The following is a 21833-nucleotide window of genomic DNA, read 5'->3' as shown; positions in this document are numbered from 1 at the left end:
CCGAGTCATCGCCGAGAAGTGGAGGAGGCACGTTTGGGGGGACGACCCCTTCCCTGAGAAGGGGGAAGAGCTGCCAGTGCTCTTGGCTGGAGCCGAAATTCTCTTCTGAGGGTTCAGAACATTGATTGTGAAAAGTCACTGACCCCTCATCTATTAAAACACAGGGAGAACCTGAATAATGACTCCTGCTAGCACATGACAAACACCTCTTCTTCAAGCAGCTGTTCCTTTTCTTCATCTGTCAATAACTTGACTTTTTTGCCTTTGATCCCAGAAAGGAGGTGAGAGCATGTGGTGATCCACTCATAACATTCCCTCTGAGGAGAGAGAAGGAAGATCGTTATAAGCAGGAGCAATCAGAGTACACCAGCTCATTTGCTCACCCACTCCCATCGAGGAGCTGCTAAATACAGGTCCCCGAAATATACTCCATTCAACCAGCCTCGTATCGCTTCAGTTCACAGATTTGCGCAGAAGTGACTTTCTATGAATACAGAACTAAAATCCTGTCATTTGCATACGGACATCATTATAGCGGGACACGGAGGAGTGAAGCGTCCGAATCAGACACAGAAGCGTTGAATTTACTGCGGGCAAACGGTCTGTCCCAACAGATACTATGCAACTGACCAGATCAGCTGTGGCTGTTTGACATTAACAGTAAAAACAGCAAACACTTAACGTGGCACTTAATTATATGCCAGACTCTGTACTAAGCAATGCGCATATATTAACTCATTTGATTCTCAATATGAGATATGTACTATTATTTTTAAGGTATAATTGAAATAACATTATACTAGTTTCAGGTGTACGACATAATTAATCAGTGTTTATATATATTACCAAATGCTCATCACAATAAATCCAGTTAACATTTCTCACCATAGGTATAAAATTTATTCCCTTGTGATGAGAACTGAGATATATTCTATTACTATCCTCATTTTATTAGATGAGGAAATTAAGGGATACAGCAGTTGAATAGTTTGCTCAAGGTCATATATATAAACATGGCACTAGGATTCTAATCCAGGTGGCCTTAACCACTACAGAAATATTACCCTGCCCCCAATAAAGTAAATGAATACAGATTTGAAGCACTGTTTTAAAAAAGGTGCTCATACTCTGGCCGGTGTTGCTCAGTGGTTAGATCGTTGGCCCACAAACTGAAGGGTCCTGGGTTCAATTCCTGGTCAAAGGCATGAACCTGGGTTGCAGGGTTTGATCCCTGGCCCCAGTTGGGGCACATGCGGGAGACAATTGTAAGTTATTATTTAGATGTCTCACCTATTAACTAACCAAATTAGGAGGCAATTGAATTTTTGTGTCTTTTTTCTAGTTTTATTGAATAAGCAACATATAACACTGTATAAGTTTAAGGTATATGACATAATGATCTGATAAATATATATATATATTGCAAAATGATTACCACATTAAATTTAGTTACTATCCATCACCTCATGTAGTTCCATTTTTTTTCTTGTGATGAAAACTTTTAAGATCTATTCTCTTAGTAACATTCAAATATACATTTCACCAAAGGAGATATACAGATGACAAATAAGCACATGAAAAGATGTTCGACATCACTGGTCATTAAGGAAATGCAAATTAAAACCACAACGGCATACATACCATTACCCACCTATTAGAATGTCTAAAATTGAAAAGACTGATGGTTATCTATCAAGTGCTGGTGGGGATGTGAAGCACCTGGAACTCTCATACACTACTGGCAGGACTGTAAAATAGCTTAACCACTTTGGAAGACAGTTTAACAGTTTCTTAAAAAGTTAAACATACACATACCATATGACTCAGCCACTCTATTCCTAGATATTTACTTAAGAGAAATGAAAACAATGCACATGTACATAAATATGCATTGAAGCTTTATTTATTATAATTGAAAAGTGGGAACAAATCAGATGCCGTCCACAGAGAATAGGTAAATTGTGTATATCCATGCAATTAATACTACTCAGCACTAAAAAGCATAAAATATGCTTTATGATAAAAGTAACAATATGTGTGAACCCCAAAATAAGTTTGCTTAGTCAAAGAAGTCAGACAAAAAGCATACATTTTATATGATTCCATTTATATAAATTCTAGAATATGAAAAATAATCTTTGGCATTAGAAAGTGGATCAGACTTTGCCTGGGCTGAGGGTGGGTGGGGAGATTACAAAGGTGTACAAGGAAACACTTCTTTTCTTATCATAGTAATTATTTTATGGCTGTATGCACATTTTAGAAATTATCAGATTGTACACTTTTAATATGTGTAGTTTGTTATAAATTAAACCTAAAATGTCTGCTCAAAACAAACAAAACAAAAGCAAGGGGAAGACAGAGTTATTACCTTCATCTTAGCCAGATCATGAAGATCCTTAGCAGCACTTTTTTGTAATTTGCTGGCTATACTCAGAGCCATAGCTGCTACCATCCCTTTGCAACAACTGGGGGAAAAAGCACACACACACACAGCATGACCTATTATTGTTGGTTCCTCTCCTACGTGTTTTAAATCCAAATACAGTGGAAGTTCACCATTAACAATTAAGCTACTGATTCACCAAAGAGTATAATTTGTCTTTCTCAGTTTCTTACCCTTGTCCTCTCCACTGCCCCCCATTCCTCTCACTCTTGACAATTGGTAACACTGAGTGGAAATAAAAGATGCAATTGGCTAGATTATAAAAGCTCCCCAAATTTAAAAAAAAATCTATTTTATTATTGAGAGTATTACAGATGCCCCCCATTTCCCTCCCTTTGCCCCTCTCCACCCACCTCTCAGCCCACCCCAGGCTTCACCTGTCTATTGCTGGTGTCTTGGGCTACTCCTATATGCTTATAAATTCTTCCGTTTATCTCTTCCCCACCCTCCTTCCTGCCTCTCCTCTGAGATCTGTCAATTTGTTTCATGTTTCCATGTCTGTGGTCCTTTCTTGGTTGTCAATTTATTTTGTTCTCTAGATTCCACATATAAGTGAGACCCTGTGATATTTGTCTTTCTCTGACTTGCTTATTTTGCTCAGCATAATATTCAAGTAATCATAGCAACAGTATGCTTACTAGTTAACATTTTACAATTTTTCAGACTTCATCTTTATTTGGTGGGAATCCTCTAGCTTTCCAGACATAAAGTTTTTTAAATTTATTTTTGTTTTTTTAAAGAGATGTTTTGGTTGGTGTTTACTGAAATATATAAAAGTATACATTCAGCTTTGCATGGAATTACGCAGGAAACTACAAGCTTCTTCATAAATGCCCCCAGCTTTTGCAAAAGTGCAAGATGTTTCTTACTTACACAAGTGGGTCTTTTTGTTTTGTTACTAATTGTCACTCCCACATCTGTGCATACTCCCCATCCTTCCCATGCTAACACTGTTTTCAAAAGAATTCTAGAGCCATTGGGAAAACACCAAAATCTCATATTCCGACTGGGCAGCTTTGAAGCTAGTTTAAAAACTGAACTAGTGCTTCTTTCAAGGTTTTTAGAACAATTCCTTATTGCTGCTACTTAACTGCCTTTCTCTCCTCTGCTCTATGTCACATTTAATCTTCAAAGGGGCAAGGGGAAAAAAAGCCAGACAGTTTTACCTGTTCAAATAACTGGAGTATCGGGACAAATTTTTGGCCAATGCAATTGCATCTATCTCTAACTTTGCAATGCCTATATCATGTTTTTCAGCACTTTCCTTCTCTAACTTTGGCAGAGTGTCTTGATCAGTAAAGTCAGGTACCATTAATGTCAGCAAATTTACCATCCACTTGACCATAGATATATGCAATTCATCCATCTGTTAAAAAACAGTTATAATACAAATGACCCATTTTAAATAAATCAAACAGTAAAAACCATGCCAAATTTAAAAATATAAATGATCATACCTGTGTCCAATTTTCAACAACACTATCGTTCTTAATGAAATGAATCATCACTACTCAACTGGTATAACCTTATATTTTTTTGCTAACTGTGCTACATTAAACTCTTCTTTAGCTTGGCGCAGGGTATTAAAGCTGCAGTTACCAAACTGTGTGCCAAGGCATCCCAGGGCTCCACAGCGAACTCTCAAGGATGCCATGGGGTTTTAAATTCTTGAGGGAAATAACAGTGATATGGGACACCTGTCAGACATAGCATGAACCTGACATAGTTCACACTTTCAACATTACATACACTATATCACTTTGATAACATCATATCTTTGCAAAGCTGGTTTTATTGGTGGTTATGTGGTAAAAGCAAGTACTGTGAGACAATCTAAGTGAAACGGGAAATGCGGGTGGCAACATTCAACCTGATTTCAAGGTTAGGGAAGTTATACAGTACCCAGGTACATACATCCCTTAGTAATTTTCATTAAGAATAAAAGGTTTTCTCCCAATGTTTGTATGTGTAAAAAGGTAAACTGAGGCATTAAATTTTACTTTATTCCAGCAAACAACAATTCCAATTGGGCAAAACCAAAACTGGAAAATGGTTAGGGGCTCTCTGTGGGCAGAGGGTAGGGCAGAGATGTTTATAGAGAAGATGCTGAAACAAAGCAATTATTTAATTGCCTGTAATTATTTAAATGTTTGCCTTATTTGGGAAAATTTAGTTATTTGGCTATTATGATCATTGTTCTTGAGCTTCATTTTTTCATATTCAAGAAAATCTAGTTGACTGGTTACGATGAGCTATTCTTGAGATTTGTTTTCTTAGATGCGAGTGCACTGACTCTGGCTTTGGTTTGTTTACATAGGCTACCAAAGGCAGTGGAGCTACTTTAGTCCAATGGCCTCCTTGTTTTAGCTATTTTAGCATTTTCTACTTTTCCAAACAGTTACTGTTAGGACGTAAATACTTAGTAAGTTGTTTGAACTTACCTACTTAATAAACTGAACTTGTGGTATTTCTTTTGGCGGAGGAGTATGAAAATAGTAGGGCACTAAGGGCACTGTGAAAGGTGAAAGCTGGGGAACCTCTGCATTGGGGCGTTTGCTGAGGCTGGGTGCCAGAAATAAAATGCAAACATCAAACACACTGTTCTCTTCAAATGCCCAGTCCCTTTCTCTGGTGAGTTCCTACGTATCCTTCTAGGCCTAAATATGATCTACTCTGAGAAGACTTTTTTAACTTCCACTGGCTTTAATCTGCTCCTTTTTCTATGTTTCTTTAGTACTTAGCACATTTCTCTATTATAATTGTTTGCACATCTGGAATGTTCAACCTTACTTCAGTGAACAAATATTTATTGAGTCCCACTGTATGACAGGCACTCTGCTCCCTTTTTAAAAATTAATTTAGATTGTCTTTCAAATCGCAGAAATTTCTTCCAACCTGGATCCGTACTTCCAGTCTTAATATATTTGCCCCTCAACTCTTGCTTCTATATATTTATAACGTGCTCACAGACTGTGATATACTGTAATGTAATGCTTCATAAGTAGTGTTCCCATATAGCTGATGAACTCTGCCTTTCAAATTCCTAATTTAAGCAATATTAAAATGAATTAAATTAGCCCGACCAGTGTGGCTCAGTGGTTGAGCATCTACCTATGAACCAGGAGGTCATGGTTCAATTCCCAGTCAGAGCACATGCCCTGGTTTCAATATCGATCCCCAGTAGGGGTCGAGCCAATCAATGACTCTCATCACTGATGTTTCTAGCTGCCTCTTCCTCTCCTTTCCTTTCTCTGAAATCAATAATAATAAGAAGAATTAAATTCATTTTATCCTATTAAGTTTACTTATAATAAGGTGGGGGTTTTCTGTGTAAATTTAAATTATAATTAAGACCAGAAGGTGGGAGTAAATGTAATAAACTAAGACATCCTCCAGAAATTATTTCATGTTGTGCTGGTTAAGAAGTCCATGGGTTTGGTTCTTCAGAACTGAAGAACAATTCTATTTGTTCTAATACTGTGGCATCTTGTCATTCCTTCTAGCAAGCAGCATGTTTCTGTCATCCCTTTAGCCAGTCAGGGGCACCAACATAAATACTTAATATGTCCACATCCTTATTAAAGGGAAAATATTCAGTCTACCAAGTAAAGATTAAATATCATAATTAGAAATCAAAAAATTTTGATCATCTCTGAAACTTTATTTCAGAAATAGAAACATGCTGCATTTAAAAAGCCATTGAAAATCATTTGAGTAATTACGTAAGTTCCCATGTTGCCCTCCCAATCTCCTGCTTTAATTGCATAGGCATGACCTGATTTTTCCTTAAAGAAAACTCCCAGCCAAGGCAAAATTAACCTCACAAATCCCTGTAAGTACATACGTGGCGCTGAAGTTCAATGTTACCATCAGCAATCTCATTGCCTATCTTCAAATGCCATTGTTGAATCATGTTAAATATATGTGCTTCAAGTACTCTGAAGGAAAAATTAAGTAAAATAAAGACAAGTGGCTTACTTAGAATATAAAAAAGTAACTATCAGTTAAAAGAAAGGGTTTTATTTGGATGGGCCTAGTAAACTTAGTGTTGACAATTATTTGAGATTTCAGGGAAAGGTGAACGACAGCCTTGAATTATCTGGTATCTTGGGCATGGCTTCCTAATACCAACAGCAACCAGCCCGATGCACTTTGAACAATGCAGATCTTACCTTCAGGGTTAGCTCTCTACTGTAAAAACTCACACGCTTTATATTCATTTCTAGACCAGTGAGACCATAAAATGAGAAGAATGAATTTTTAAATTCTCTCAAGAGATCAGCTTCCAGCATCACAGTGTGAGGAACAAAGCTGACCCGTTCCCCAGTGAAACTGGTGAGAATTAGTTCTTAAAAAAAAAAAAAAAAAAATCAAAAGCTAGAAATGGTCCTAAGAACAAACAGCAACTGAAGAAACATCTATTCAAGACAATCTATGAAGATTCAGTAAAAAAGGCAAGAATCTATGGTATCTAAACCAAGGCTACCCCTGTTTTTCCCCTTCCCAGCTCAATGGACCACGCCCTTGCCTTCCTGCTCCCAGTCAGATGGGCTTTCTTCCTGGGAGCAACAGGGCTTTAAGGTTTCTCATCTGACCCCAGCTACCTGTTGCTGAGGCTAGGTACTGGGAAAATGCAGTTGAGAAGTAGGGATTCCCTTCTTCTGCCCAGCAAAGAGTGCTCTATGGGAACTTACGAGCCAGAATCTGTTTCTAAGTACTGTGGAACAGTACCAATAATGTTTAACAGTGTATCCAACTGAGTTGTCATTTCATTAATTTTTTCATTAAGTCCCTCCCATTCTTCAAGAAATTCCAGATGGTTTTCTAACTTGAAAGAATAGAAGTCAAGAGAACTAATCAAGCTTGTAAGAATTTTAGTGACACCTAGAAAAGTGAGAAAAGCATTAATTGTTAGAAGTATTTGTAAGTCTACTATTTCAATAATAAATTATAAAATACTTATGGGCAGGGGCATATATTTTTTCATCTTTTTATTACCCTACAGCTTGCTTAGCTAAAAGCTTGTAAAGAGTAGTTCCTAGATAAATGTTTAGTGAATTAATAATAGTGTATAATTGGTGCTTTTCTAACTGATGTACTATTTCTTTGATGGCAGCTTATACTCTAAGTCTCTTGTCTTCTCAGATGAGAAAACCAAATACATTAAACCCAGAAACTATGAACTAAAGTTTTCTGGAAAAGGCATTAATTTGTTGAGTTTTTCTGTTAAGAAGACAATCATGGCCTGGCCGGATGTGGCTCAGTGGTTGAGCATCAACCTGGGATCCAGGAGGTCACAGTTTGATTCCAGGTCGGGGCACATGCCCGGGTTGCGGGCTCGATCTCTGGTCAGGGGTGTGCAGGAGGCAGCCGATCAGTGACTCTCTCATCACTGATGTTTCTCTCTCTCTCTCCCTCTCCCTTCCTCTCTCTGAGATCAATAAAGATACATTTTTTTAAAAAGAAGACAATGATGATAAACAGGTTCTTCGTGATTATAGGATAGTTAATAAGAGAAATGAGAATATGGTCCTTGAGTTCTTTTTTAAGTCACTATTCAGGTTTTCACGAAGTTCATAGTTTTAGTCTGAACCAGGATGAAATGTGGATCCTAATCTTTGAATGATTCACCGTGAGATCATTGCAAAATAACCTCTTTATACCTTTGTCTTATCTCATTTTCAAAATAAGAAATAAAAATGCTCCCATCTCAGAGATATAAAAAGAGAAATAATTTAAAAGCAAACTTTTTCTTACCCTTAAGGAAAATATTTTCGCTGCCTTTCATCAGTAAAGTTCGATCTCTTAGGAGTATTCGAGTGATCTGTTAATTTCACTACCACTCACTGTTTTGACTCCTCACTATGTAAGCCATTCACTAACGCACTTTTGTCTGCCTGCTATATGTATATTCTCATGGATAAGTATTGCCATTTTATCTGTAACTGTATCACTGCCGCTACAGAGAATTAAGGTTGCATTTTCCCATCCAGAGTAGTTTGGTGTTGAACAAGCATGGTAGTCAATGCATCAGGGTTGCCTGATGAGAAGGACTGGTTCTTAAGTAACATACGACACAGTGATGAAAGTGCCTTGATGGATTTTTAATGTCTCTCATGGGTTTTGGACGGTGAGTTTTCAATATCTCTCATGGAAAACTGGGATATTTGTTTACCCCACTGGAGAAATAAAATTTAAGTTGAAAATCTGCTAAGGAATAGGGGCCCTGCTAAACACACCAGGTTTCACTTGGGCCCCCTGAGTCCCTGAAGGGCTATACCTTAAAGTAAGGGTGGAACAGAAGAGACTAGTCCTTGACAAGCCTGGAGCCACACTTCATCTCAGCTCAGGCCCTGTGTGAATTCAAATGGTCTGCCCCTACCCTAAGTAACCTGCCAGAATAAAAACTAAAATCATTCTTTTGAAATACAGCATCATCCAGAGTCTTAATTATCTCTGGACTTTATCACACATGATGTACAGCATCAATCAGAAACAGCCAGAAATATGAAAAGAATTGACTCAAAATCAAGACAAATTACAGACAATAAAAAAGAACCACGCAAAAAAGAAAGATTAAAAAAAACTATGGACTATGGACACAGAAAACAGTGTGGTGATTGTTGGGGTTGAGGGGGGCTGGAGATGTTAGAGTATATGGGGGGGATAAATGGTGATGGGAAAAAAACAAAATAAAGAAAAATTAAATATAATTTTTAAAAAAGACCTAGTACATCTGAAACTAAGATAATACCATATGTCAATTATAATTGAAAAAATGAAGAAAAAAAAAGACCTATAGAAGAACCAGACATCATCCAATGATCTAAAACTGACTGTCGTGATGGTTGTACACATCCGTTAATACACTAAAAATAATCAAATTGTACACTTTAAACAGGTTAATTGTATTGTATACGAATTATATCACAATATATTGATGCTCAATGGTTTGTTTTGCTTTATTTCTAAAGCTATATTCATATATTATTTTTAAATATTAATTGTATTGAAAATAATTACTGTTAAAATCCTTTATGTCAAGCAATCTAATTATCATTGTTTTTTTCTTACCATTATCCCCACTTATTCTTAATTGAAATTCCTTGTAGAGTTTTTCTATGCTTTTTACAATTTCCTCCATGAGCTGGTACTCTGGTGGCATCACCCCGTCCATATTTCTATGGCGATTAAATATCCCATACCCAATATCTGTCCAGTTTTCCTGTAAATATTTAATAATCTTGAGAGAATCAGATTTTGACACTAGAAAACCCCCAGTAAACTTGTCTTTATCTTCGTTCAGTATCTAGAGAGTGAAAGGGAGTAAAGATATTAGCCCATTAGCCACTAATGATTTCATCAAAGTCGACCCAGATCTTTATTCAATTGTTTTAGAGTTAAATATCCTATTATTATTTGTTCACACCATTTCTTCATATAACATACATTTTATTTTCAAAATTAAAGTGAGTTTAAATTAATTTGATACCCTATAAGATAATCCATAGTTTACCAGAATGAAAATAATTATGTTAAATCCTATATGGGTAAAAAATTAGTGATAGGCAATTAAGTCCCAGAGCGTTAAGCATGTTTAGTTACTATATGCTTTGGTAAGAATATAATACATCTGCTTACATGATCCCCACTAGACCAGGAAAGTTCCTAGAATGTAATGGTTGTGTTTAATTCGTGCTTTATTTGTCTGTCTAACTCCAAGTCCAATGCATGACATATTAATAAATATTTGTAGAAAAAAATAAAGCACAATTTATATTTAAAGTTTGTCATCTGTGATTCAGATAATGAAATCAAATCACCCACACTTCAATAAGAGTAACTATTACAGGGAGGCCATGTTGCAGAGCATTAATGGTAGGATTTTTGGAGTTGGAGAGACATCGACTCAAATTCTGACTCTGCCACTTACCATTTATAGATAACTTAGGCCAGTTACTTAACATTTCTAAGCCTCAATTTCCACATCTGTGAGATGGGGATTATAACACCTGTATGATGTGGCTGCCATGAAGAGTAAGATAATATATGAAAAGCATCATTAGCCTAACAGGGTAAATGTTTAATGAATGAGAGTTATTAATATACCTACTAAATGAAGAAAAATAATTTATTTATCTAAGCAATGTCAAAATTTCCAGATAAACATTAAAGAAAAGTCACTAAACTAGCTATATTGTGTATAGGACAACAAACATCTTTAGTTCTGAGAATATTCTGCTCAAATTACGGAAGGAAGGAAGGAAGGAAGGAAGGAAGGAAGGAAGGAAGGAAGGAAGGAAGGAAGGAAGGAAGGAAGGAAGGAAGGAAGGAAGGAAGGAAGGAAGGAAGAGAGGGAGGGAGGGAGGGAGGGAGGGAGGGAGGGGGGGGAGGGAGGGAGGGAGGGAGGGAGGGAGGAAGAGAAGAGAGAGAAGAGAAGAGAAGAGAAGAGAAGAGAAGAGAAGAGAAGAGAAGAGAAGAGAAGAGAAGAGAGAAGAAAAGAAAAGGAAAAAGAAAAAGAAAAAGAAAAAGAAAAAGAAAAAGAAAAAGAAAAAGAAAAAGAAAAAGAAAAAGAAAAGGGCTTCCTGAGATCTGGATGAGATTTTATCAGGTTATAAGTTTGATATTCACTTTGGAGGAATTTCGGTATTTTATATATTTTCCTCTCTCAAACTACTATAACATGATAGTAATTTGACTAATAAAACCTATTTTCATAGCTCAAATATTTTTAAAAAGATATTATTAATAAACAAATGTGGTACATACATACAATGGAATATTATTCAGCCTTGAAAAGGAAGGAAATCTGACAGATACTACAACACGAATAAATCTTAAGGACTTTATGCTGAAAGAAGGAAGTCAATCACAAAAGGCCAAATCTAAATGATTCCACTTATATGAGGTGCCTATAGTAGTCAAATTCAGAGAGACAGAAAGTAGAGTGGTGGTTACCAAGCATTAGGGGAGGAGGACATGGACAGCTAGTATTTAATGGGTAGAGTTTCAGTTTAGGAAGATGAAAAAGTTTTGGAGACGGATGGTGGTGATGGCTGCACAATGTAAATGTACTTGGACTGGACGCCACTGAACTGTACACTTAAAAGGACTGAAATGGTAAATTTTATGTTATGTATATTTTACCACAATTTTAAAAATTATGTTATTAATTTTAAAAGTCCAATTTGTCCTGAAGACAAAAGCCAGGTATAGGAGAGGCACAAATGTTACTATGTCTTACGGTTAGAAGAGAGAATCAGAACTACCCTCCCTATTACCCAAGTATCTTTCCCTTTTTTGTTTTCTTCCAGCAGCTTAACTTTATTTGACCCAAAAAATCTAAAATAGAACTGAAAATAAAATAGTTAAGCATATTTTTAAAAGCTGCTGTAGTCTTGCTGTTTTCCTTGTCTTGTACAAAATTTAGTAAGGCATTTTTAAAGATTGAGATGTGACTCAGCTGGAGGTGAGGAGTGGCAAGTATTTTGATTACTGTGCTGTTTATTAGAAAGTCTTACCTTTAGCCACTGCTTGAAGTCTGGAAGAACTGATTCAAATATATTTCCTTTACTAGAGGATAAATCTTCTCCACTGGAAGAAGGAAAAACACAAAGAGCAGGGTCTCAGAACAGGGTATAAAGAAAGAAAATCATGAATCCATACACTATATGACAATTAATACTGTTTCTCCTTAATGATTTTCAAGCATACCTTCCAGGTTCAGCCTCCCTTCCCTAGGCATTCATTATTAAATTTACAAATAAAAATATAAATTCAGACTCTACTCATGCCTGAGTAACCAAGTTATAGGGTCAGAGGCTCAGAGGCCATAGTAATATTAAAAGGGTGGTCTCTGGGTCTCTGGTATCCAAAATTAGATCACCATAAGAATAATTCCTGTTGAATACAGCTGCCAAAACAATATATAAATAGAAAGAAAGCATAATGAGTAATTAAGGTCAGGAGCCCCAACTTCTGGTCTGAGAGTTTCCTGTAATATCTCCCAAGGTTCACAAGAAGAAAGCTACTCATATGTGAAATACAATGAACAAAATAAACTGATGAACAAAATAGATCCGGAGACATAGAAGCATGGAGCAGGCTGAGGGATCTCAGAGGGAAGGCATGGGTGGGGGAGTGGGTGGGGAGAGACTAACCAAAGAAATTACGTGCTTATACGCAAAACTCATGGACACAGACATTGGTAAGGGGAAGGCCTGGGGGTGGAGTGGATGTGGGGTACAAGGGATTAATGAGAGAAAAAGGGGACAGCTGTAATACTTTCAACAATAAAGATAATTTTTTTAAAAAAAGTTCCTAAAGAGAAAGGGAGAAGAGAACCATTGCCATTTGTGCTCCCCTCCCAACTAAGAGTCAGCAAATGGGAGCGGCAGCAGCAATCAGCCGGGATATGTATCAGCTTCAACTTCCAGAACTTCCAAATCTACTAACTGGGAAACCTCTTAGAGGATATAAAAAATTGAAACCACTGTTCTCAATTTGAAATGGAAACAGTACCTAAATGTGTTGAGTCTTGTCTGCATTCAAAGTATAGATTCCCACTAGCTTCGCTGTGATTTAGTCACCCAGCCTAGACTTAACCACTTGATGGGCTGCTGCTCTTCCATTGTCAGATTTCTCTAATTGTTACACAGTATGAGAGCCAATCAAAACCAGTCTCCTCAGAACTGCTGCCCATTGATTCCACTTCTCTGCACATGCTTTACGCTCAGAAGTTGCAGGTAGGTCCAGATAGTATTCGAGTTTGCCAATAGTGAAGAGGACAGAAAAAGAAGAAAAAAAGAAAGGGGAGGGGAGGGGAGGGGAGGGGAGGGGAGGGGAGGGGAGGGGAGGGGAGGGGAGGGGAGGGGAGGGGAGGGGAGGGGAGGGGAGGGGAGGGGAGGGGAGAAAAAGAGAAGAAAAGAGAAGTAAAGAAAAGGGAATTGGACTTGAAGCAGAAGTAGCAGCAGATGGACAGAGGGATTAGGATGGACTACCGAGATGATTAGGACTAGAAACCGTAAGACCATTCAAGCACCCAGAAGGATTGTGCCCCTTCAAGGGTGCTGGTTACTTCACCAAAATCAATGTTAGAGTAATTACAAGGTGAAAGAAAGAGAAAAAAGAGAGAGGAAGAACTGAATTGAGTTATCAGACATGACATAGTATAATCAGAAAAGCAAGATTCTTGGCGGCTCACTTATTATCTTTGAAGAACTGCTGCCATTTGGTAAGACCATCCTTAACAATGTACAGTTTCTCCCTTGTAGATTCTTCATTTTCTTCCACTTCCTGTTTAAATTTATTCATTGAGACTGTCCATTTCTGTGTCAACTTCTGCAACAATGCAAGGTCCGAAGTGTCCTAGATAAAATGCATGGAATTAAGCCACTTTTTCATTTATTCATGTAAAAAATAGTTATTAGCATACACCAGGCCATTATTAATATTGTAATACTACAGACATCCATAGAAAATGGATTAAAAATTAAGAAGATAATCCTCTTTCAAAACATCATCAGTGACACTACTACACAATCCCTTTGGTGGTAGATTTTCCATGGCACAAAGTATGTGACAAGATTTTTTTCCTTTGCAACAAGAGCCCAATTTCCCCATAAAACTTTCATGGGAGAATGCGCAGTACACTGGAAAGAACAGATATTTCAAAGCCAGGCAAAACCAAATGCAAATCCTAGACATTTAACTGGCTGTGTAACCTTGGGGAATGTTAGTTAATCTATTTGAGATTAAGTTTTCCTATTATATGTATGATAGGATTGTTGTAAGAATTAAATGAAATGACTAGGATAAATGGTTTGACTAGAAACACTAAATGCCACTTTCCTCCTTTGCAACTTAGCGTGCTCACTGAGTTTTCCCATTAGCTTGCATAGAATGCATCAATAATACAACCATTTCAATAAACACGGCTACTTACAAATCTTTTAGTTTAAACACTAATAAATAGAATAACTCTAGAATAACTCTATAAATAACATTTGCAGTGTTATTTACTTAGATAAATTGCTTAACTTGCTTTAATTAGGATAGAAGACAAATTATAAAGAGCCTTTACTCGCCTTTCCTTAGATTTTTCATTCCACCCACAATAAAGCACAAATATAAAACTATATTTAAAATTTAATCTATAAATTTAGCAAAGGCTTCTTATAGTCTCAGCCCTCAACAGTTGTAGTCTCTTTTTCCATAAGTTAAGTGAACTGAAGTTTACCTTGGTTGATAGTAGTATGATGAAATGCTTAGCATATTTACTCCAGCCTTTTTCATTGAGGTAAAGTCTTTTAGCCAATATGACTCTATTTTTTGCAATTACCTATTTTAAAAAAGGACTAGAATTAAGAACCTAAATCATTAGCAAACCACTTTATTAAACTCAAACTAATTTCACATTAAATTTTCATTAAATCGTTAACTCAATCCCAATTTCCTATATAAATCATGAACTACTTTGAATCACAAATTTATATTTTCTAAAACTACTAAAATGTAACCAAATTGGAGTATAGTATGTAGCAGAGGTTCTCACAAAATTTTATCTCAAAAAACATTTACACTCTTAATAATTATTGAGAACTCCAAAGAGCTTTTGTGTATAAGATTTTATCTATTGTATTGCAAATTAAAACTGAAATTACTTAAAATCTAAATTTGTTAATTCACTTAAACATAACATTAATAAACATGTTAACATAAATATTATGTTCATGAAAAAAGTTTTATTTTCCAAAACAAAAAAAAAATTAGTGAAAAGAGCACCACAGTTTTACATTTTTACAAATCTGTTTAATAGAACAGAGCTGAATTCTCATACTTGCTTCTGCATTCAGTCTGTTGCAATATCCCATATCATATAGCTTCAAAAACATCCACTGTACACTCATGTGAGAATGAGAGTGAAAAAGGCAAAAAACATTTTAGTACTATGATGAAACTTGTTTTGACTTCATGAAAAGGTCTCATAGACCCCCCAGGAGGTCCTTGGACCATACTTTGAGAACCACTGATAGACTGAATCAATTATATAGTCATTCAACGAACAACTGTCTAGACACTGTGCATATAGCTGTAAACAAAAGAAAGAAAGTCCTTATTTTCAGGGAGTTGACATGCTGGCTGTCATTTCCTACTGGAACAGACTTTAGGGGTGATCTAACACAAAGTCCCATCAATTCAAGGTGTTCTTTTACAAAACCCTCTGCCAGGGGTTAGTTCTCTACTGTTCACCCCTAGAGCAAGGGAACTCACTTGTCTTCTTTATTTCTCCTACTGAACATGCCTAGCTCCCAAGTTGTTTCTTATATATTTACCATCATGACTGTTCCCTCTGGACATGACTATGTTCCTTTTAAAATTCTAGATCAGGATGGAACATTGTGTCCTGGACGAGGTCTGACCATTCCAGAGGAAAATGGGACAAAAATCTGAATCTGTCCCGGGTCATAATTTGCTATTGATACTCTAAGCGCCGGGTGTGAGAATAGGCAACTAAACAGCAAACACTTTAGACAGATATAATATTGTGGGACTTTGCTATTTCTCTAAAGCATTACTAAAATGGCTTGCAGGTTGCCATATTTCAATTCACTTGTAATCTTGGCTACTAAAGTAATAGAACCAAAGTGAGGTATCTAGTGATCCTAGTACAGTTAAAGTATGTGAAAAAATAAGAACCACTTTTCCTACTTTATTACTAGTATAAATTAAAGCTGACATTTTTAACATGTTCACAAACAACAGAAAAAGATCCTTGCTCATACTTCATAGAACCTGGTGGGGTGTAAAAAAAAGAACCCTTAAGTGGGCAATAGCCTGGCACCCGACAGAAAAGAAACAAAAGGTAACTCTCCCTTCCCAAGGTCCATAATATCTACATCGCTCATCAATTAAATATGTGTCTTTATTTTTTATTTGACTCTTCTTATTTTATTTTTATTATTGAGAGTATTACAGATGTCGCCCATTTTTCTCCCTTTGCCCCCCTCCACTCAGCTCCGGACCCATCATTTTTAAACTTTTTGTCTAACTGAAATTTGTAAAATTAAACTTTATCCAGACAAAAAGAAGTCTGAATTGTGATTCCAGATGAACCAACCTTTAGGGCCAAGTCATATGTGGCTGAGCTCCAGATATCCCTTTCTGCCATTAACTGTTTAATATCATTCTCCATCCTTCCTCTTTGTAACACATATAAGTCATGGTATTCTTCTACAACTCTAACAGAAAAATTAAGAAACAGCTATATAGGGCATTTTTTTAAAAGAAGAAACTTTGTTTTAAAAAGAATAAGCTGTTCCTTTAAAACTCATCATAAGGTAATTATGGTATAATTTCTGGACATATTAATAACACTAATATACAGTCAAAATAGAAGAAAAATATTTATACTTCATTTATAAATCTTACAAAAGTCTTAAAGTAAGAAGTTCAATATACTGTTACCTGTTCTAAATACTTTTTTTTAAACAATTCCTTTATTATATCAAGTGATGATTTTCCATTGTGACTTTGTACAGTTTTTATTGTTAAAATTTTTAATTTCAAGCTGTAATGATTAAATGTGTTATTTGCGATGGTAGCAAATGTGAACAATAGCTCTGGTATTTTAAAAACTGCAAATCCCTCTTAAAACCTACTAGACTTTGAGCAGCAGCCAGTATCATCCTATGTAATGTTTTTATCATATTGTCCTACTAGAATTTTCACAACATGGTATTCCAAAAGTATAACAATACTATAGCTAATAAAAAATTCAGACTACAAGAAGCAATAACACAGTAGTTATTGCTAAGTTTTTATTGCTCACCAGAACAGGGTTCTTTACTAAAGGCACAAAGCCCAATCATTGTGAGGCATTACATTTTAAAATTATATATAATTAATATAAGATTTAAAGAAATTCCCTTGGTGTGAAAAGAAATTCTCTACCAACCAACCAAAAACTAAATATAATTAAGTACCTTTCTCTGAACTATTTTTTCATTATGTTTACCAGAACATACCTTTTCCTTCTAACCTATACTGAAGCTTCTCTTAGAATTAAAGCCCTTCTGAGGTGAAATGCAAACACAGAAGTAGTAAAATGAATAAAAGCATTTGACAAACTTTTTAAACACATCCTCCTAAGGAATATTAACTTTGCTACAAGAATTAAAAGCCAGCAAAGCAGAATTCTTTCAATTTTGCTGAAAGTCAGGAACCACTAGCATCAGTTCCTGAAGCCTCCTATTTGGAGATTCCATTTATTCAATTAACTGAGAAAAAAATTAATCATCCTAGGTGTCACACAGGTGATACAAATATAAAAATTTACAAGCTGTACCCTTAAGATTTTGGCACTTTACTGTCTGAAAGTTAGACCTCAATTTAAAAAAGAGAATTAATGACCCTTGTTTAAAACAGCAAAATAAAAAATTCAGAGAACAACCTCAAAGTCCAGCAATGAGGGATTAGCCAAATAAAATATGCTGTAGCTCTATGATAAAAATATTCTGCAGCTTATTCTTAATACTTTGGTATGGGGAAAATTTTTTTCGTGTTATAAAATGGGAAAATCCAAACGATAAAATTATACATTTTGATCTCATTTTTATAAAAAGTTTATAGGAAAATATATCAAAATATTAATAGTAATTAACAGTGAAAGAATTATAAATGCTCTTTTTTTCCTTATTTATGTGTTTCTGTATTTTCCAAATTTTCAATAATCAATTATCAGCAAAAAGTATTATTAAAAGTTTCTAATAGCAAAAAAATCCACCCTACTTCAGAACCATCATTTTTTATACAAATTAAGATCTCCTTATCACTTTCCTTCCCCTTCTTTCTAGTTTTAGAAGATGTTTTGTTCTCATAATGGACATTAGCAAAAAAGAAGTTCTAGTTTATTTATTTTTATTCATTCAGCAAATATCTAATATATGCCAGGTAGTGTTCAAAACTAAACAAACAAAAAAAAAACCCTTTACCCTTATAAAGTTTATTTGGGAGAGATAATAAACCAATAAAAAAGTAAAACAGCCCTGGCCAGTGTGGTTCGGTGGTTAGAGCATAGGCCCAAACACCAAAGGGTTTGATTCCCAGTCAAGGGCACGTCAGTTTGGGAATGTTAGGCATCTAAGTAGAAATGTTAAGGCTGTTAAATATGTAAGTCTGGAATTCAGGCAGAAGTTTGAAGCTGCAGACACAAATTTGTGGAGAAGCTAAAAGCTGGAGATACAAATCTGTGAGTTGAGAGTATACGGATGATGGCACTGACAGCCAGGAAATGAAATGGATTCACTTAAGAAGTGAGTATAGAAAGGAAAGATCCAAGCAATAAGCACTCCAACATTTAAAAACTGGGGAGATCAAAAGGAACCTGTGAGGGATATTAGTAAGAAGGAGCTGGCAGTAAGGCAGAAGGAGAGTGCAGTGGCACCTCGGCTTTCCAGAAGACCGTTTGAGTTCTGAAATGTTCGACAACCGAGGTGCCATTGTATAATATACTGAAAGACACTGTTTCCAGTAAGAGCAGCTGATCAATTATGACCAGTGCTGCTGGAAAGTCAAGTTAAAGGAGAACTGACCTTTGGATTTAATGATATGAAAGTACTCCAAGTGTATTTTGGAGGAACGGTGGGGGTAAAAGCTTGATTGGAGTTGGTTCAAGTGAAAATGGGAGGACCGGAAATGGAGATAATGAATATGAACACTTTTTGAAACTTACTGTAAGGGAAGCAGAGAAATGGGACCATAGTAGAAGGGATATGTGGTTCTAAGTGTCTTGGGAGTCTTTTTGCTTGTTTGTTTGTTTTGTTTTTAAGATTGGAGTAATAATAGCATATAAATATAGCATCTTATGAAATTAATCAGGCAGAGGGGGAAATTAATGATACAAGATAAACAGGGAATACTGGCTGAAAGTATCTCAAGTAGGTAAGAGGGGATATAATAGTACACAAATGGAGAGGCTGGCCTTAGAAAGGAGGAGACAGTTCATCCACAGTTAAGGGAAGGGAAGATAGAATACATGAGCACAGACACAGGTGGGTGGGTAGATGGAGGGGTGAGAGCTTGAGTTATCTTGTTTGCTTCTACTTTTTATTTTTTTATATTCTTTCAATTTTTTCAATTACAGTTTACATTCAATATTACCTTGTATTAGTTTCAGGTGTAAAGGTTAGAAAATCATGTTCCCCCTGATATTTCCAGTACCCACCTGGTTGCTTCTGCTTTTTATAAAGCAAGGTCACCAGCTCAGAAAGATGGAGAGATAGTATTCAAGGTATGAATATAGAAGACAAAGTACAGAACAGTTATCTATTACAAGAACAGAGAATTAGCTATACAAAATAGTACATTTAGTGGGCAAAAAATGATCAAGGTACCCCCTTTCATTCTAGTAAAAAATAAATTAGAATAAAAGTGAGAATCTATTTTTGAATTCAGATTTTGTATACATCTGTGTTTTTCTTGACATTTAAAAATACACTCTTCAACAAGTTAAAAACAAGTCAGAGGTCTACGCTGGAGTAAAGAGGACATAAAACAAGATGCAGTGTGTGGTCCTAGACTGAATATGGGTTTGGCAACTGATTGCAAAATACATTTTAGCAATAATTAGGGAAAGTTCACTATGACCTGGGCAATTTATGAAGTGAAAATTTATTGGAATAGGTAGAGACTGTGGATTAAAAAAATAGGCTATATAATAGTATATCCACAAGAATATACACTAAGATATTTACAGTAATAATCTATGGGTGGTAGGATTATAACATTTATTCATTTTTGCTTGTTTGTATTTTCTAACATTCTTTTTTTTTAACATGGGAAATCACATCTATTTATATCATCAAAATATACTTCATTTACATAAGCTCATTTAGTCTGTTTAGAAGAACAGAAATCCAAACATAAGGTCACTGAGGAATGGCTGCCTATAGAGGCTGAGATAACACTCACTGAAAGAGTATGAATAATATCTTGATTACAATAAAAGCTTGGTCTCATCCTTTTAGCTCAGAATAACGTTCTTATAAGGTGCATGTACTGCTTCTATGATAATATAATGATATTTTTAATCAACCAAATAAAAAAATTAAAAATGCAATCAGACACATCTTTTGCTATATACCCAAGAGCTTCTAGTAATCAGAATCTAACAGAAATTGAAATAAAATAAAGGTTAGCAATCTACAGCATGTGGGTTAATCTGGCCCACCATTTGTTTCCTGTACAGTACATGAGCTAAGAATTTTACATTTTTGATTTTTCACACACTTATTTTACGTGTTATGGTTTTTCAATAGTTGAAAAAAACAATAGAAAAATAATATTTCATTGACACATGAAAATGTTATAAATTCAAATGAAGTTTTATTGGAACACAGCCATGTGTTGGTATTGTCCTTGGTTGCTTTCACACTACAATGGCACATGTTACAAAGGCAGAGTTGACTGAGTAATTGCATCAGAAACCATATCTCACCATTTGACCCTTTACAGAAAAAATTTGCTAATCCCCAAAATAGAATAAAACATAAAGACCATAGTAGATACACTTAAATCTGCCCCCCAAAACTAGACCCATACTACTAATTATGAAAATGCAAACAAAATACTAATATCTTTTCATGCCTATCCAATTAATAAGATATGGGCAAAATGCAAACCTCATATACTGATGAGAGGATATATACCGGCACAACTACTTTGTGGAATATTTGGCAACATCTAGCAAGACAAGGCTACGTATACCATATAACATAGTAATTCCGCTTCTAGGTATACACCCCTGGAAAATTCTCACCCAAGAAGACCTTAGATGTCTATAAGATGTGTTTTACAACAATGCCTGGAAGAGTTAATATATGTAATGAAATTCACAGTTTAAAAAAAAACTTCAAATGTTTCTATAAAATTTTGAAATATAGTGTGAAGCAAGTGACATAATGACTAACATTTGGTAACTCACTTGGCATTCTTTTCAGCATCTATAAGAGCTTGTGCCAAATCCCTGTGAGTCTTCTCTGCTTCCTTTGTTAATTTCATATCATGTGCCCGAACCAAACACAGCTCCCTGAAATAAAGCAAAGAAATTTTATAATCATAGTTAAGGGTTTCCAAAAAGTTTCTATGCAGGAAAATCAGATTTTTACTCAGGAATCTTCTCAGTTATCATGTTTAAACCTCTTCCTAGTTTGTCCACCTCACAAACCAAATAAAAAAACCTAGTGTACATCTGGATGGAATCTTGCTCGGTTTGGCAATAGAATCAGTCTGGCTAGAAAAGGCAGGAAGAAATGTGGGGGACCCTCTAGAATGGAGTGAAGGAGGTGCTGACAGGCAAGACCTCCAGGCTGCTCTATCCTACCCTCTG

At 35.7% G+C, this 21833-nt stretch overlaps 1 protein-coding gene across 1 annotated transcript in view; it reads right to left on the bottom strand.

The window, feature by feature from the left end:
- Nucleotides 1-21833, bottom strand: part of AXDND1 (axonemal dynein light chain domain containing 1) — a 46241-nt gene that overhangs the window by 6894 nt on the left and 17514 nt on the right. The window contains exons 10-21 of the mRNA XM_087827621.1: nucleotides 21429-21533; nucleotides 16566-16686; nucleotides 14685-14786; nucleotides 13650-13813; nucleotides 13158-13159; nucleotides 11968-12035; nucleotides 9521-9755; nucleotides 7141-7330; nucleotides 6291-6384; nucleotides 3613-3812; nucleotides 2372-2468; nucleotides 207-317 (exon numbers count right to left, since the gene is read on the bottom strand). Coding sequence (XP_087683747.1) covers nucleotides 207-317; nucleotides 2372-2468; nucleotides 3613-3812; nucleotides 6291-6384; nucleotides 7141-7330; nucleotides 9521-9755; nucleotides 11968-12035; nucleotides 13158-13159; nucleotides 13650-13813; nucleotides 14685-14786; nucleotides 16566-16686; nucleotides 21429-21533 — 1489 coding nt within the window. The remainder of the gene's footprint in view (nucleotides 1-206; nucleotides 318-2371; nucleotides 2469-3612; nucleotides 3813-6290; nucleotides 6385-7140; nucleotides 7331-9520; nucleotides 9756-11967; nucleotides 12036-13157; nucleotides 13160-13649; nucleotides 13814-14684; nucleotides 14787-16565; nucleotides 16687-21428; nucleotides 21534-21833) is intronic.

Source organism: Miniopterus natalensis, chromosome 19 (assembly GCF_054644295.1).
Source record: "Miniopterus natalensis isolate mMinNat1 chromosome 19, mMinNat1.hap1, whole genome shotgun sequence".
Classification (NCBI taxonomy): domain Eukaryota; kingdom Metazoa; phylum Chordata; class Mammalia; order Chiroptera; family Miniopteridae; genus Miniopterus; species Miniopterus natalensis.
Note: the sequence above shows the minus strand (reverse complement) of the source record. Positions and strands in the feature narration are given on the sequence as shown.